The sequence below is a fragment of the Sorex fumeus genome, unplaced genomic scaffold (genome assembly GCF_029834395.1).
Source record: "Sorex fumeus unplaced genomic scaffold, SorFum_2.1 ptg000003l, whole genome shotgun sequence".
In the NCBI taxonomy this organism is placed as follows: domain Eukaryota; kingdom Metazoa; phylum Chordata; class Mammalia; order Eulipotyphla; family Soricidae; genus Sorex; species Sorex fumeus.
The window spans coordinates 24,799,475-24,813,329 of NW_026606060.1; the positions used below are offsets into that span (position 1 = coordinate 24,799,475).

The 13,855-nt window shown below is 37.0% G+C and overlaps 1 protein-coding gene across 2 annotated transcripts in view; it reads left to right on the forward strand.

Moving 5' to 3' along the window:
* Positions 1–13,855, forward strand: part of NAV3 (neuron navigator 3) — a 648,555-nt gene that overhangs the window by 539,454 nt on the left and 95,246 nt on the right. For both annotated transcript variants that reach the window (XM_056114248.1, XM_056114239.1), the window contains 6 exons: positions 798–930; positions 1,587–1,857; positions 3,140–3,848; positions 5,848–6,336; positions 9,471–9,512; positions 10,912–11,072. In XM_056114248.1, the coding sequence (XP_055970223.1) occupies positions 798–930; positions 1,587–1,857; positions 3,140–3,848; positions 5,848–6,336; positions 9,471–9,512; positions 10,912–11,072 (1,805 nt within the window). The remainder of the gene's footprint in view (positions 1–797; positions 931–1,586; positions 1,858–3,139; positions 3,849–5,847; positions 6,337–9,470; positions 9,513–10,911; positions 11,073–13,855) is intronic.

Below are 13,855 nucleotides of genomic sequence, written 5' to 3' on the forward strand. Positions count from 1 at the left end.
AGCTGGAAGTCTGCCTTATGAGCAAAGGGGAGAAGGCAGCTGGAATAGAGAAGGGATCACTAAGAAAATGATAGCTGGAGGAATCGGTCGGGATGGGAGATGTGTGCAGAAAGTAGATAAAGGACCAAACATGATAACCTCTCAGTGTCTGTATTGCAAACCATAATGCCCAAAAGTAGAGAGAGATTATGGGGAATAATATCTGCCATGGAGGCAGAGGGAGAGTGGGAAAGGGGGTATACCGGAGATATTGGTGTTGGGGAATGTGCACTGGTGGAGGGATGATTATTTGATCATTGTGTTATTGTAACCCAAAAATGAAAGCTTGTAACTATCTCACAGTGATTCAATAAAATTAAAAAATAAAAATTAAAAATTAAAAAAGATAAATAAAGATGTTGCTCTGTCTAACATTCATAAATTTTATAATTACAACAAATTGTAAATATGCTGTGTGGCTCCTGGTGGTTGATTTATTTTTACAAGAAAAAAAAAACTCTGACATCAGTAATGGCATTCTTTAATCCATGCAATATTTCTAGTAGGGTTTTCACTTCATTCTGCTGGAACTTGGAGTTGCTGAAACACCAACCTTAGCAAATTTAAAATACATTTATCCTTAGGTGTGCCCTCAATTCTTATTTCTATGATATTTAAAAAATGGTAAGTCAATCATTTTTTTTTGACTCATGGGGGGAGATTGTCTTCTTAGGACATTAGGAGCAGGCTATGGAAAACTGGATGACTTCCACTATGTGTCATATCTAATTCATCATTGCTGCCTGTCTTGCCTGTAGCTGGGATGACAGCAGTTCTGTGAGCAGTGGTCTCAGTGACACCCTCGATAACATCAGCACCGATGACTTGAACACCACATCCTCGGTCAGCTCCTACTCCAACATCACCGTCCCTTCCAGGAAGAACACTCAGGTAAGGGAGAATTGCCTCCTTTCACATCAAGCCCTTCTGCCTGTTTCATTCCCCAAATTTTACAGTACATTTAAATATAGTCTAACCTCTTAGTTTGCAATATCACATAAATAAAAATCACCTGTGTGTATGTATTTTTCTATTGATTGAAATCATATGTAGAAAGACATAGTGCCATAGCTCTTTATGTAAGATCCATTTTACTGATTTTACATCTAAAATTGTTTTAAAAATATAAAAAAGGGCCAATTTCGTATGGTTCTTGATTATTTTATATTGTTCTCAGAGAAACTTTCGGATGTCTTAAGAATAGTAAATTAAGATGGAGTTTTATCTAATAGATGTTAAATAATTAAATCTCATCTTGTCTTACTTTTCCTCATCAGATGACATAGAAAAGTTCGTCCTCTCTGGAGTGTTTAATTAGGGTTCCTGCACGTATTTATTCTGACATTCTCTAATATGCACAAGTAAGAATTATGTGACTAAAATTAATGAAACTTAAATGAAGACAAAGCTAAAAATAGAAGCCTTTCAGATTCTTTTGAAGTATAAATTAGTGCTGCTTTGGGTGAGGGGGGGGTTGGTCTCTGAAAGTATCTTCTAGTGCCTAATTCACACTTAATAGATATTTTTCCTTGATATTTTCATCATAGCTGAAGACAGATTCAGAAAAGCATTCTGCAACAGACGATATGTGGGACAGCACTGAGGAGATGAAAAAGACAGAAGAAGACTTGGACAGCCATGGAGAAGGTGGTGGCAAGTGGAAAGGTGTTCCATCGGGAGCTCCTGAAGACCCGGAGAAGGCAGGCCAGAAAGCCACCCTGTCTGTTTCACAGACAGGTTCCTGGAGAAGAGGCATGTCTGCTCAGGGAGGAGCTCCAGCTAGACAGAAAGCTGGAACAAGTGCGCTCAAGACCCCTGGTAGGCTTGTTCTTTAACAGCTGTTGTGCAGAGGGTTATATGTACTATCTTTTTTACTCATTCCTTTTTAAGAGCTTTTAAGAAATTAAGTCAGAATTGGTTCCATATTTTCAGATAATTTTTCAGTCTAATTTTTATGTCCTTTATGGGCAGGAGAGATAGTATCGGGGGGAGGCACTTTCCTTGCACACAGACTACCTGAGCTCTATCCCCAGCACTATATACGATTCTCAAATAATGCCAGGAGTGATATCTGAGCACTGAGCCAGGAGTAAACTGTAAACACAGCTGGGCATGGCCTCAAAACAGCAACAAAATAAGCAGTGTGCCTTTTTATAGAGAGTTTCTTCCTTTTTCTTTCTTTCTGGCTTGAAGTGGAGGTCTGAACACACCCTTTGATGTTTGGGGACATTCCAAGCATGAGTGCTTTCTGGACCATGCGGTGTTGGGGATTGGACCCAGGGCTACTGCAGGCAAAATATGCCCTCCAGAATTTTGATCAGTGCCTAGAACACTGTTTTTCAACTCCCAGTTTACACAGAATTGCTAGTCTGCAGAAATTTCTTGCCAGCCTGTGAAAGAGCTATGGTGGCTTCTCCATAGTCCATATGTTTCATATATTCGGTCTCTATGGACTTCCATCATAACTGGGAATTTGGTGTGTTTATTTTGCAGCACTCATTTCAGATGATGTGAAAATAAGATGCCTAAAAAAGTTGATTGCTTCCAATCTGACTTTCTTATGAAAGTTGGGGATCTTTAAAATACAGCACGGAGTTGCAATGCTGGAGCTCTGAAGAACCATTTGTGTACTAAACTTTATAAAAGGAAAAAAGTGAAAGAATTCTTCCCGAACACACATATTTTTTAAGACTCCCCATTTTTTTAAGTAGTGCCTAATTTTAAGTAGTGCCACCTGAAGTACTGATGTTACAGCACTCCAAATATAATCATCTTGCAGAGGGCCTAATGAATAATTTTCCAGCCACTTAGCTTGATAGGATGAAGTGCTGTCCTTAAAGAGAGTTGCAAGCTATAAATAAGAATAAGGAACGAAAATACCTGGCTTGTTTTCACTTCTGTCTCTCAGCCCTATTTTTATAGCTTTATGCCCAGTTCTCTCAACATATTAGAGAATATACCTACTTGGATGAATAAGTAATAACTATTTGGGATGGGAAGTCACTTAAAGCTGCTTTCACATCCTACACAATGTTTTTAAAAATGTAATTATGGGACCTAAATAGATAGACACAATATTTGTATATTTCTCATTAATTAGGAAAAACTGATGATGCCAAAGCTTCCGAGAAAGGGAAAACTCCCCTTAAAGGATCATCTCTGCAAAGGTCTCCTTCAGATGCAGGAAAAAGCAGTGGTGATGAAGGGAAAAAGCCCCCCTCGGGCATTGGGAGATCAACCGCCACTGGTTCTTTTGGATTTAAGAAACCAAGTGGTGTAGGTTCATCCACCATGATCACCAGCAGTGGAGCAACTATAACCAGTGGCTCAGCTACGCTGGGTAAAATCCCCAAATCTGCTGCCATTGGCGGGAAATCAAATGCTGGGAGGAAAACCAGTTTGGATGGGTCCCAGAATCAGGATGATGTGGTGCTGCACGTTAGCTCCAAGACCTCCCTCCAATACCGCAGTTTGCCTCGCCCTTCGAAATCCAGCACCAGCGGCATCCCCGGCCGCGGAGGCCACCGGTCCAGTACCAGCAGTATTGATTCCAATGTCAGCAGCAAGTCCGCCGGGGCCACCACCTCAAAACTGAGAGAACCCACTAAGATTGGGTCAGGGCGCTCAAGCCCTGTCACGGTCAACCAAACAGACAAGGAAAAAGAAAAAGTAGCCGTCTCAGATTCCGAGAGTGTTTCTTTGTCAGGTTCCCCCAAATCCAGCCCCACCTCTGCCAGTGCCTGTGGGACTCAAGGGCTCAGGCAACCAGGGTCTAAATATCCTGACATTGCCTCACCTACATTTCGAAGGTAAGGATGCCGTCAAATGATGCTGGGACAAGAGCAAGTGCTGTATCTTGGCATAGATGTGCCCTATAGCCTAGTCTATGGGTAATATATTTGAGTAGGTAATATGTGTGTGCACATGTTCTCTTTGTATATATTCTAAGTTACATCTATTGTAGAATTTTTAAAATTTAATTCCTTAGTACTGTGAGGCCTAAAAGCTGGTCATATAAATAGAAAGAGAGGGAGAAAAAAAGCAAAACAAAATACAGTGCTCTTTTTGTGGAAGTTGGCAGTTTCACTATCATTATAATATTAGCAACACAAACATTCCCTAAGAGATTTGAAGGCAGATGGCAATACCTAGGGATAATGATAAAACAAAGTAACAGCTTGTAAGAGTCTTGTGGATTTCCACTCCTCCTTTAGCCAATAGGATAAAGAAAGAAAAAGGAAATCTTTATGGCTCTTAGTATTCCAGTGTTTATTTTCTTTCTGGCTCTAAATGAGTCAATGCTTTTGAATGTCAGTGAAACTGCTTCTTTTAACAATTCATTAAACAGGTTTGCACTGTACCAAATCTTGAGTTATTAATGGATATCCAAGTATGGTATGATGACCAGAATTGAAAACATTGAGATGTTTGGTACAGGATAACAAATACAGATAGAGTTTGCTTAGCTCTTTATTAAATTCCTTTGGATAAAGACTTACTTTCTGTGCTGGGACACTCTTTGGTAGAGAAGGCGTGGATATCCACTCTCAGATATTTGTAAAACCAGCATGTTTTAAGTGACAAGAAAATACAAAGTTAAAGACTTAGAGCAAATATAAGTCATATTCCTCAGTTCTGAGATGCTAGATTGCAGTCTATATTCCGTATGCTAAGAATTCTTAATGTTTGTTTCTATTTTACTGACCAGACCAAGAACCTTGATATATGGGGGAGTAAAGGGTCTTGAAAAAGTTAATTTTTACATTTCAAGAAATCTCAGATGCTTGACTGCTTGAAAACTGTATAGGTTGCTTTCCTCAGAAGAAATATTAATACTGCAGTGCTTGCTTTTAAAGTATTGATTCTTATTGGAAAGAATAAGCTATGATTTGTGCAGCAAGAGTAAATATTTCTGTTCCTTAAGCAAAGGCTAATAGTGCCCTCCAGTGGCCCATTACCTATGAAACAATTTCTCATATTCGTAGTATATTTTTACAATAGGAAATATGAATTTCATTGCACCTTAATTAGTAATCATTATGCCATTACTTCATATCACTTTATCTCCATATTTACATAAATTTTATTATATCATCTGCCTCATTTACAAAACTAAAATGTTTTCTGAACAAAACTCCAACATGTAACTTAGCTCCCACTATATTTCAGATCCCATCATGAATATGTATTGGAAGAACGCTGGCAACAAACATAAAACCCTTCTGTCTTTCTTGAGAAAAATATACACAGAGAAAATGCCATGTTGCCAACAATGTCCAATATTGTTTTTAGCCATCTATTCTCTGACAGTGCCATGGGGCACTCAGACTACTAGCTAGTCACTTCGTCTCTAAAACTGTGCCTGAAGCATTCCTTTTAGATTTTTGAATAAACTCTTAAAATAAGACAAAAGTTGAACTGTTACATATCGAATGCGTAGAAGTTGTTTCATTATAATGGTTCTATAAATAGGTAATAGTAAATATAGTCAAATAATTTGATGAATGGGAAAGAACCTCCTGCTCCCTTCAGCTGCCAATGCCAGGGATTTTTAACGCTCAATGTAGTTTTTGCTTTGCCGTTTCCTCTTCCTCCACTGGGTGGTAGATCCTTATGGGGATATGAGAGATTTTTTTAGCAATCGATTGAAACGATCAAGTTTATTCAAGTTCATTAACATAGAGACAAGCAAGTGCTTGGTAATTCAGGTCACCAAAGCATACTTGGCTCTATGTAGTGTAACCCTAATTATTAAATGTGGCTATAGTTTCTTGGAACAACTGAAGTTGTTATTTGTTTTTCTTTTAGGTTGTTTGGTGCCAAGGCAGGTGGCAAATCTGCCTCTGCACCTAATACGGAGGGTGTGAAATCCTCCTCAGTAATGCCCAGTCCTAGTACCACATTAGCGCGGCAAGGCAGTCTGGAGTCACCATCGTCTGGTACGGGCAGCCTGGGCAGTGCTGGTGGGCTCAGTGGCAGCAGCAGCCCTCTCTTCAATAAACCCTCAGACTTGACTACAGACGTTATAAGCCTAAGTCACTCATTGGCTTCCAGTCCAGCATCGGTTCACTCTTTCACCTCAGGTGGTCTCGTGTGGGCTGCCAATCTGAGCAGTTCCTCTGCAGGCAGCAAGGACACTCCGAGTTACCAGTCCATGACTAGCCTCCATACGAGCTCTGAGTCCATTGACCTCCCCCTCAGCCACCATGGCTCCCTGTCGGGACTGACCACAGGCACTCACGAGGTTCAGAGCCTGCTCATGAGAACGGGTAGTGTGAGATCTACTCTCTCAGAAAGGTGAGCTTTCCTGGAGGTATCCATGAAGTCCGCAAATCCTTCTCCTATCTCCCTTCCTCATTAAATTCCCTGGATTTCAGTGGAGTGCCTCTGTGCTGAGATGGAAAGGATCTTAGATTCAATTGTGACTGGGCCTTTTATTCACTCCTGTTATCAAGTTTACAGAAGAAAATACGTTAAAGATAGGATAACCAAATATGCTTCTCAGTATGAGTGCACTAGATATGCCCAGTAGGCAATTGAAATAAAATTCAAAGCATGTATTTATATGTTGAATGATGTCCTCTTAAGAGATTTGAATGATTTGGCTATAGCTCTAGGACAACATAGCTCCCAGTGATGATTGAAGCATTTTAAAAAGACATTTTTAAAAAATCATTTTTAAAATGGATTTTATAGTTTGAGCAGTGCATTAAGTTTGTTTTATTAGCAGTTCTTAAGAAAAACAACAAATGGATGACTGGGGAATCCTAGTTAAACTGGAGAAAAAATATATCAAATATAAATTCTTAGAGAATACCACAAACAGCTGATGTGATTTTTAATGGATCCCTTGAATATAAATAGAATTTACAAAGTGTTTCTCACTGGTTTGATGCATTTTTTAAAAGAACTTAAAATGAAGAACATTTCTTACTTAATATATTTATCAGAATGCAACACTATTGGCCATAGTAGTAGCTCTCTCATCCAATCCAGATCCTTTCTCAGATATTTTGATACTTATACTTCCTATCAAGAAACTGTCTTTAAACTGCTAGTTGGCCCTGATAAAATTAATGTTGTTTGTGTCATAACATTTATAAATCGTTCAAAGATAGTTCTGACTGCATATCTTAATGTGTTATTTGTGGAAACACTAATGGTCACCAAAAATGTTTGTGATCTTTAACTTTTCCTATCTCACAAGTAATCCTGGATTTATCATAATTAAGTCATTAGTAGAATGTTCGCTACATAAAGAAAATGAAAGAGAAAAATCTGAAAAGAAGGGTGTTAAGTATAAATAACATAAATCAGAACTAATAATGGTATATGGAGCCCTTGACTAACCTGTTTGCCTATAATTTTAAAACTGTATTGATATTCATATCCCAGTTTATTAAATCAGTAGTTTTTCATATTAAATTTATATTTATAAAATTTTATAAATTCATTACTCTTTAATAAATTACTCTTTATTAAAATAGAAAGCAATTAAATGTGATCAATATAAAATAAATTTTAAAAAACTTTCCCTCTTACTGCCCAAGATTACTTCTGACCCCTGGGCCATAACCAGTCCATGTTTGTTTTGTTTTGTTTGTTCTGTTTCTTGTGACTTAATGATACTAAAAATAATATAAGGCAATAACTAAATCTTAAAATATCTGATTTGTCTTTAAAACTCTGATTGGGCAACTCTGCATCCATCTTTCTACATAGCAGCTATTGGCTCCCCTGGAGAGCCCTTTCAGTTTCAGACCTTTGGCACAAATCCCTGCTTTCATTCATTCTCTGGAGAGACAAACCCTCACAGGGTTTGCATCTGTGACTTTTCTGGGTTTGCAGAAATTATGTACAGTATAAAAATCCTAACTACCCAGATTCAAGTACATATTTCTAATTAAAGTTTTAATAGAAACATTTAAATATACTGCTTTTGGTATATAAATTCAATACAGCATATAAATAATACTTTTAAATATATGTGTATTTATATATGTAAAAGATCATATTGGTAAAACAATGCCTTTGTACTTTGTATTGTTAAACTTTAGTTTGTACATATGAAATATATCCTCTTTTATATATTCTCTTCCCCTCTTTATGATGCCCAGATTGAACCCATGAACACACATATGCAAAACAAGCATTCTGTTGCTGAGCAAAATCCCTGGCCAAGAGATGACCGTACTAATGACTTAGCACAATGTAGTTCATATTTAGAGCTTTATGATATTCATTCAATATAATTGCTTTTTTGCTTATTCACTCTACTACAAAAGTGTCTATAAATCAAGATACATATTAGAATTGATCTCTATATGATACTTAGCTTATGTGTCCATTCCCTCTAAATAAAATTAATGTTGTAAAATGTTTTGGGATGCTTTCTACTATAGGTTTAAATAATGGAGTATACCTAAAAGAAAACATTTTAATTTTGATTTTGAGTATGAAATTTCAAGTCCATGTGTTTGCATTCATTCATGTCTTATCATCTCCATTATGTCCATTATGCATTCCTATGTATTTGCTTTTGATTATTTGGTGTTGTATGAAAATAGTTTTAATTCTACAGATCAAAAATCCAAATTTATTTTTTGATTATCCACATAACAGAGATGTTAACAGAAATCCCCACATTGTCCCACTCTTTTGTTGACACCACTTACTCTCCTTTGGGAAAGGCCATTTCTTATTTTTTCTAGGTGTACTATCCTCTCATCTCTTTCTGTAACCAAGTGATAGTTCTTAAAAATGAAAACTAATAAAAATTAGAACCTTTTAAATATCTAGTTTATAATTCCCCAAGGAGTACAGAGTTTTATTATTAAAATATTTAAATGATGCCAGAAATATTATATTTAAGGTAGTATTTATTAAATATGTAAATATATTTTCTTCTCCTACAAAAAGTGAGAATAGATCTATCTACCTTTATTTTTGTAAAATTAGTTTGAAAACACAAATAATTAGAAGGCCTTTGTTTCTCTCTAACCATTGAAACTTTTCACTTTGACCTAACAGAACAAACCTATGTCATTTCCCCTTTGATGATTCTCATACATGTGAAATCATAGCTGAAATCTGTCACTTGCATCAGGAGGCAAGATCTACCATAATATTAAGTAAATAAAATCTAGAGGGGCCCTATACTCACCCATGCTAGAAGGACCATATGCTTACCCATGATTAAGCTTTCTTCTAATAATTCTGTCATTAATGGTGGAAGTCTGTCAAATAATCATTGACATTGAACATGTTACAACGATCAACATCTGGTCTCCTTTTGTTGACCTTTTCAGTGAATTTAACACTAAATATGTGAATTCTTTTTTGTGATTGAAAAATGGAAACGTTTTTGTTGGTTGTGTAATTTGGAAGTTTTGTTTACTTTATGTCCTTAGGGGTTTTCTTTGTTTTAACAGCATGCAGCTTGACAGAAATACACTACCCAAAAAGGGACTAAGGTACATATTTCTCCTCAGCACAATTGCTGCCTTCTCTGTTGTTATGTATATTTTGTGTGCTGTCTCCTCTGCTTTTTTTGTTTGTTTGCAATTTTAGCTGAACTTGAGGCTGATACAACCTTTTAAACTTGGCATTCTCTCTGTTCTGAAGAATTGGTGAGATAGCTCTCAGGTAGAGATGTCCATAGAAGTCCCGATTGAAGAAACTCAATTCAGTGTTTATGCTGTTGACAGTGAGAAGGGCAGCAACTTCTGTTGGAATGCAGAACTCCCTTTTGAAAGTTAAAGTAAAATTAACTTTTCTAGCTTTTGCACCTCAGAGGTAGATGCTTGCAAAACCACAGAACCTCAAAAGACTAAGGATGAGTCCATTTATTGTTGAAAGATTGGAGAATACTTTAATTTAAATGAAAGAAATATATTTCGTCAATAGATGACCAATGCTGACAATAAGGTATGAATTTTTAATGAATCATTTTTGATGAAGGCTCAAAGGAGTTTTGATTTCTATTTTTCAGGAGTACTGGTATTTATCAGACTATTTAATATGAACTAAAGTATTATGTGATACACAAATGATTATTCAATTATCACTATCACGAAAACCAAAATGAAACATCATTCCATGATCATCCTTCAGAGTACAGTTTATCTGAAGAGACTGATGAACTACTAGTAAAGCTATAACACTATATTAATCAGATAAGATCATGTTTGGTGCTACAAATTTACTTACTTCGGTGAAAATGAGTACTGGGCAAATAAGTTTTTCTAATATTCTTTTTCTCCCCAATTCCTTAGTGATAGTGTTTGGCTTAAAACTAAATGTTTTTTTAAGATTATTGTTTCAGAAATTTATTTTCCTGTCACATAGGCTCATTTTCCCTTTTTTGAAAAATAAATTAAAATCTAGGCATGCTATCACTTGACATTTTAACCAAATATTTTTCCTTAAAAAATTTTAAAAAAGAGAGCTGTCAACTTGTGTTCTATTTCCTATGCCTTTCTGTGACCATGACTCCAATTCCCTTGGCTTCCGGCCCATCACTGTCTATCATTTTTAAGTCTGTTTCCACCCCTCATCACTCCACGTCCTTCCAAACTTTGTGCTTTTGAGCCCGTCTCAATTAACTTGGCTGTCTGCTCATGGCTTATGATTTTCAACTACATATCTCACAGAAGCATAATTTTCTCCTGAAATCCTTTATATTTTTTCCCCTGTGAGATGCAAACAGATGGTGGCAAATCATCTGGAAGAACTATGCAATTATAATTAGATTTTATCTTTTTTAGAATGTTGTTTAGTCTGAATAGCAAGCTTCTCTCAATTGTTTTCTTGTCCTGGCATTGCCTGGCCCCTGTAGATGTGCTGAAGTGTCTTAGCTGTGCTATTTTGCAGATATACCCCATCATCTCGGCAGGCCAACCAGGAAGAGGGCAAAGAGTGGCTGCGGTCCCATTCCACTGGAGGGCTGCAGGACACGGGCAGCCAATCTCCGCTGGTGTCTCCTTCTGCAATGTCATCATCTGTAACAGGAAAATACCATTTTTCTAACTTAGGTAACCTTCTTTGAAAAATGATTCTAATGTTTAAAGACTTAATTTACAAAGTTATTCATAGTTGAGTTTTGGACATATACTGTTCTGGTTCTGATCCCACTACCATGGTCCACTGCCCTCCACCAGTATTCTCAGGTTCCCGCTCCTAGGCCTAAACCCCCAGTCTGCCATTTTGACAGGAACCTTTTTAAGTTTTGTTGTTAAAGTTTGGGACTCATGATTTCAGTATTGTTGACTCTGTGATTTGGGTGTTTAGTTTTTTTTTTTTTTTGGCTTTTTGGGTCACACCTCGTGATGCGCAGAAGTGACTCCTGGCTTTACACTCAGGAAGAATTACTCCTGGCGGTGCTCAGGGGACAATATAGGATGCTTGGAATCAAACCCAGGTTGGCCGCGTGCAAGGCAAATGCCCTACTTGCTGTACTATATCGCTTCAGCCCCTCTAGTTTTATCATTTCTTAACACCACCAATGTGGAAGAATCTCCTTGACCCCTGTTCCCACCAATTCTTTCTCATCTCTATCTACTCTGCATCACCCATACTCAATTTCATTCCTTCTACTCCCAATCCTCTGGGAACAATGACAATATAGGCATCTCCCCTTTAAACTATTGCATTGCCTCATCCAGGTAAGATATAATTTTATTGTGTTCCTCTTACCACCTACCCATACAAGAGCCCTGAGATCTCTGCTATTTAAACTTTATTTAAGGAAGAAATAAAAGACACCTTAATAGTATCTTTTATTTGTATGATTATCGTCCAAAAACAATTTTAGAATTTTTTTTTCTGACAGGCTGAAGCGATAGCACAGCAGTAGGGCATTTGCCTTGCACGCAGCCAACATGGCTGACCCGAGTTCAGTTCCTCCGCCCCTCTCGAAGAGCCCGGCAAGCTACCGAGAGTATCTCGCCCGCACGGCAGAGCCTGGCAAGCTACCTGTGACGTACTTGATATGCCAAACACAGTAACAACGAAGTCTCATAATGAAGACGTTACTGGGCCCGCTCGAGAAAATTGATGAACAATGGGAGGATAGTGATAGTGACAGTTTTTTCTGACATGGCAACAACTTGACATTGGTAACCTTATTATTAGTTTTCAGTGTAGAATTAAGATACATACAGAAGTCATTTGACCTTGAAACATTTGACCCTTCCCATTATGTCAGAGTTGGAGGCAGTGCTTATCCAGAACATCTGACTCCAAATTTAGTGCTTTTCTCAGAATCTCCTTGAAAAGCAATGAAATCATTTTCTTTTTTTATTTCAATGCCCACACACACAAAATAAAATTATAACCACAGTCAGGGAGATAACATAAAGGTGTGGAACATAGCTCTAGAGTGCTGGAGGCCCTGAGTTTGATCCCTGGAAATCCATCCATGCTCTAAGTTCCACATCACACCCAACCACCAAGTACTCTTGGCCCCTGTCATTGCTGATAATATAAGTGATGGTCTCAGACCCCCAAGCACCCCTGTTAAATGCCCTATTAAAACATCTGTATAATAAAATCAAGAGCCTTTTCATAGGAATGTTAAAAAATAGAAACAATTAGGAAGGTGAAAAATATGTTTCTAAAAGTTAAAGATAGCTTACTTTTACCATTCTAAATTTAAATCACTCCTTCAAATGCATTAGAAAATTTCTGTAAACATAATATTCTGTAAATATTTTGTGGTAAAAGCAATGAAAAAATAAATGACTAGTTTAGCCATTGGATAACTTTGTTCTTAGCATCATTTGTATAAAAAATAAAATCATTTCTACATGTTCTAGGAAACACAGGAAGACTGACAAAATAATGAAAGAAGTCAAGTATTTAAGAAAACCAATAATTTTAAAAAATAGTTTGCTCTAATGCAGATGACTGTGGCCCTCAAACCAAAACCAAACCAAAAAATAGTTTACTGTAAAGTCCCAAAGTAATCTCATTTTTAGCTTTGCATTCAGCCAATAAGGGTTTGATCCCCGGTACCCTAAATTGTCCCCCAATCCCAGCATGAGTGATCACTGAGTACAGAGACAGAAGTAGCCCAAATACCAAAAAAATCAACAGCAAATTTCTTTTTCATGATGAGCCCAAAGAATGCTGAAATATCTCAATAATTTAAGCTTCTCACCCTTCCACTCTGATCGAGCACTGTTCTCCTCTACTATAACTCTTCTTGCAAGATACAATAGAGCCTTAGGCAGTCAAAAACAGTTATTTTGTTATAGTTCTTTATATCCTTATGAAGTTGTATTAAAATTTATTTCAGCTACTAATCTTACACATTGATAAGACTTTTTAACCTAATAATGGCAAAGAATGGTATAGCTTTAATTTGCATTATCACTACAAAATACAGTGATAAGAAAAAAATTTAACTACAAAAAAATGAATTAAAGATGATTTTATAGTTATAAGGTATAAAAATATGCAAAATATGAAGCAAACCCAACACACTTAAAAGTTGTTGCATTTTCTACATATTTTATGTTTAATGTCATTCTTTTCATTGACTGATATTAATTTAACAAGCTTACTCCATTCTTTACTGAACTCTCATTGCTAGTGTTCTGATTAAATCCTCTATTCCAGGCTGGAGAGAAAATACACCAGATAAGCACCCCACCCTCCCGCCTGCACCCCAAATAGTCTCCCAAACACTGCCAGAAGTGATCTCTGAATACAGGGCCACCAGGTTGCAATCCCTGAGCACCACTGGGTATGCATCTCTCCAAATACTTCCATTGCATTTTTCTTTAAAAGAAGAGGTATGGGAGAGAGGTAACAC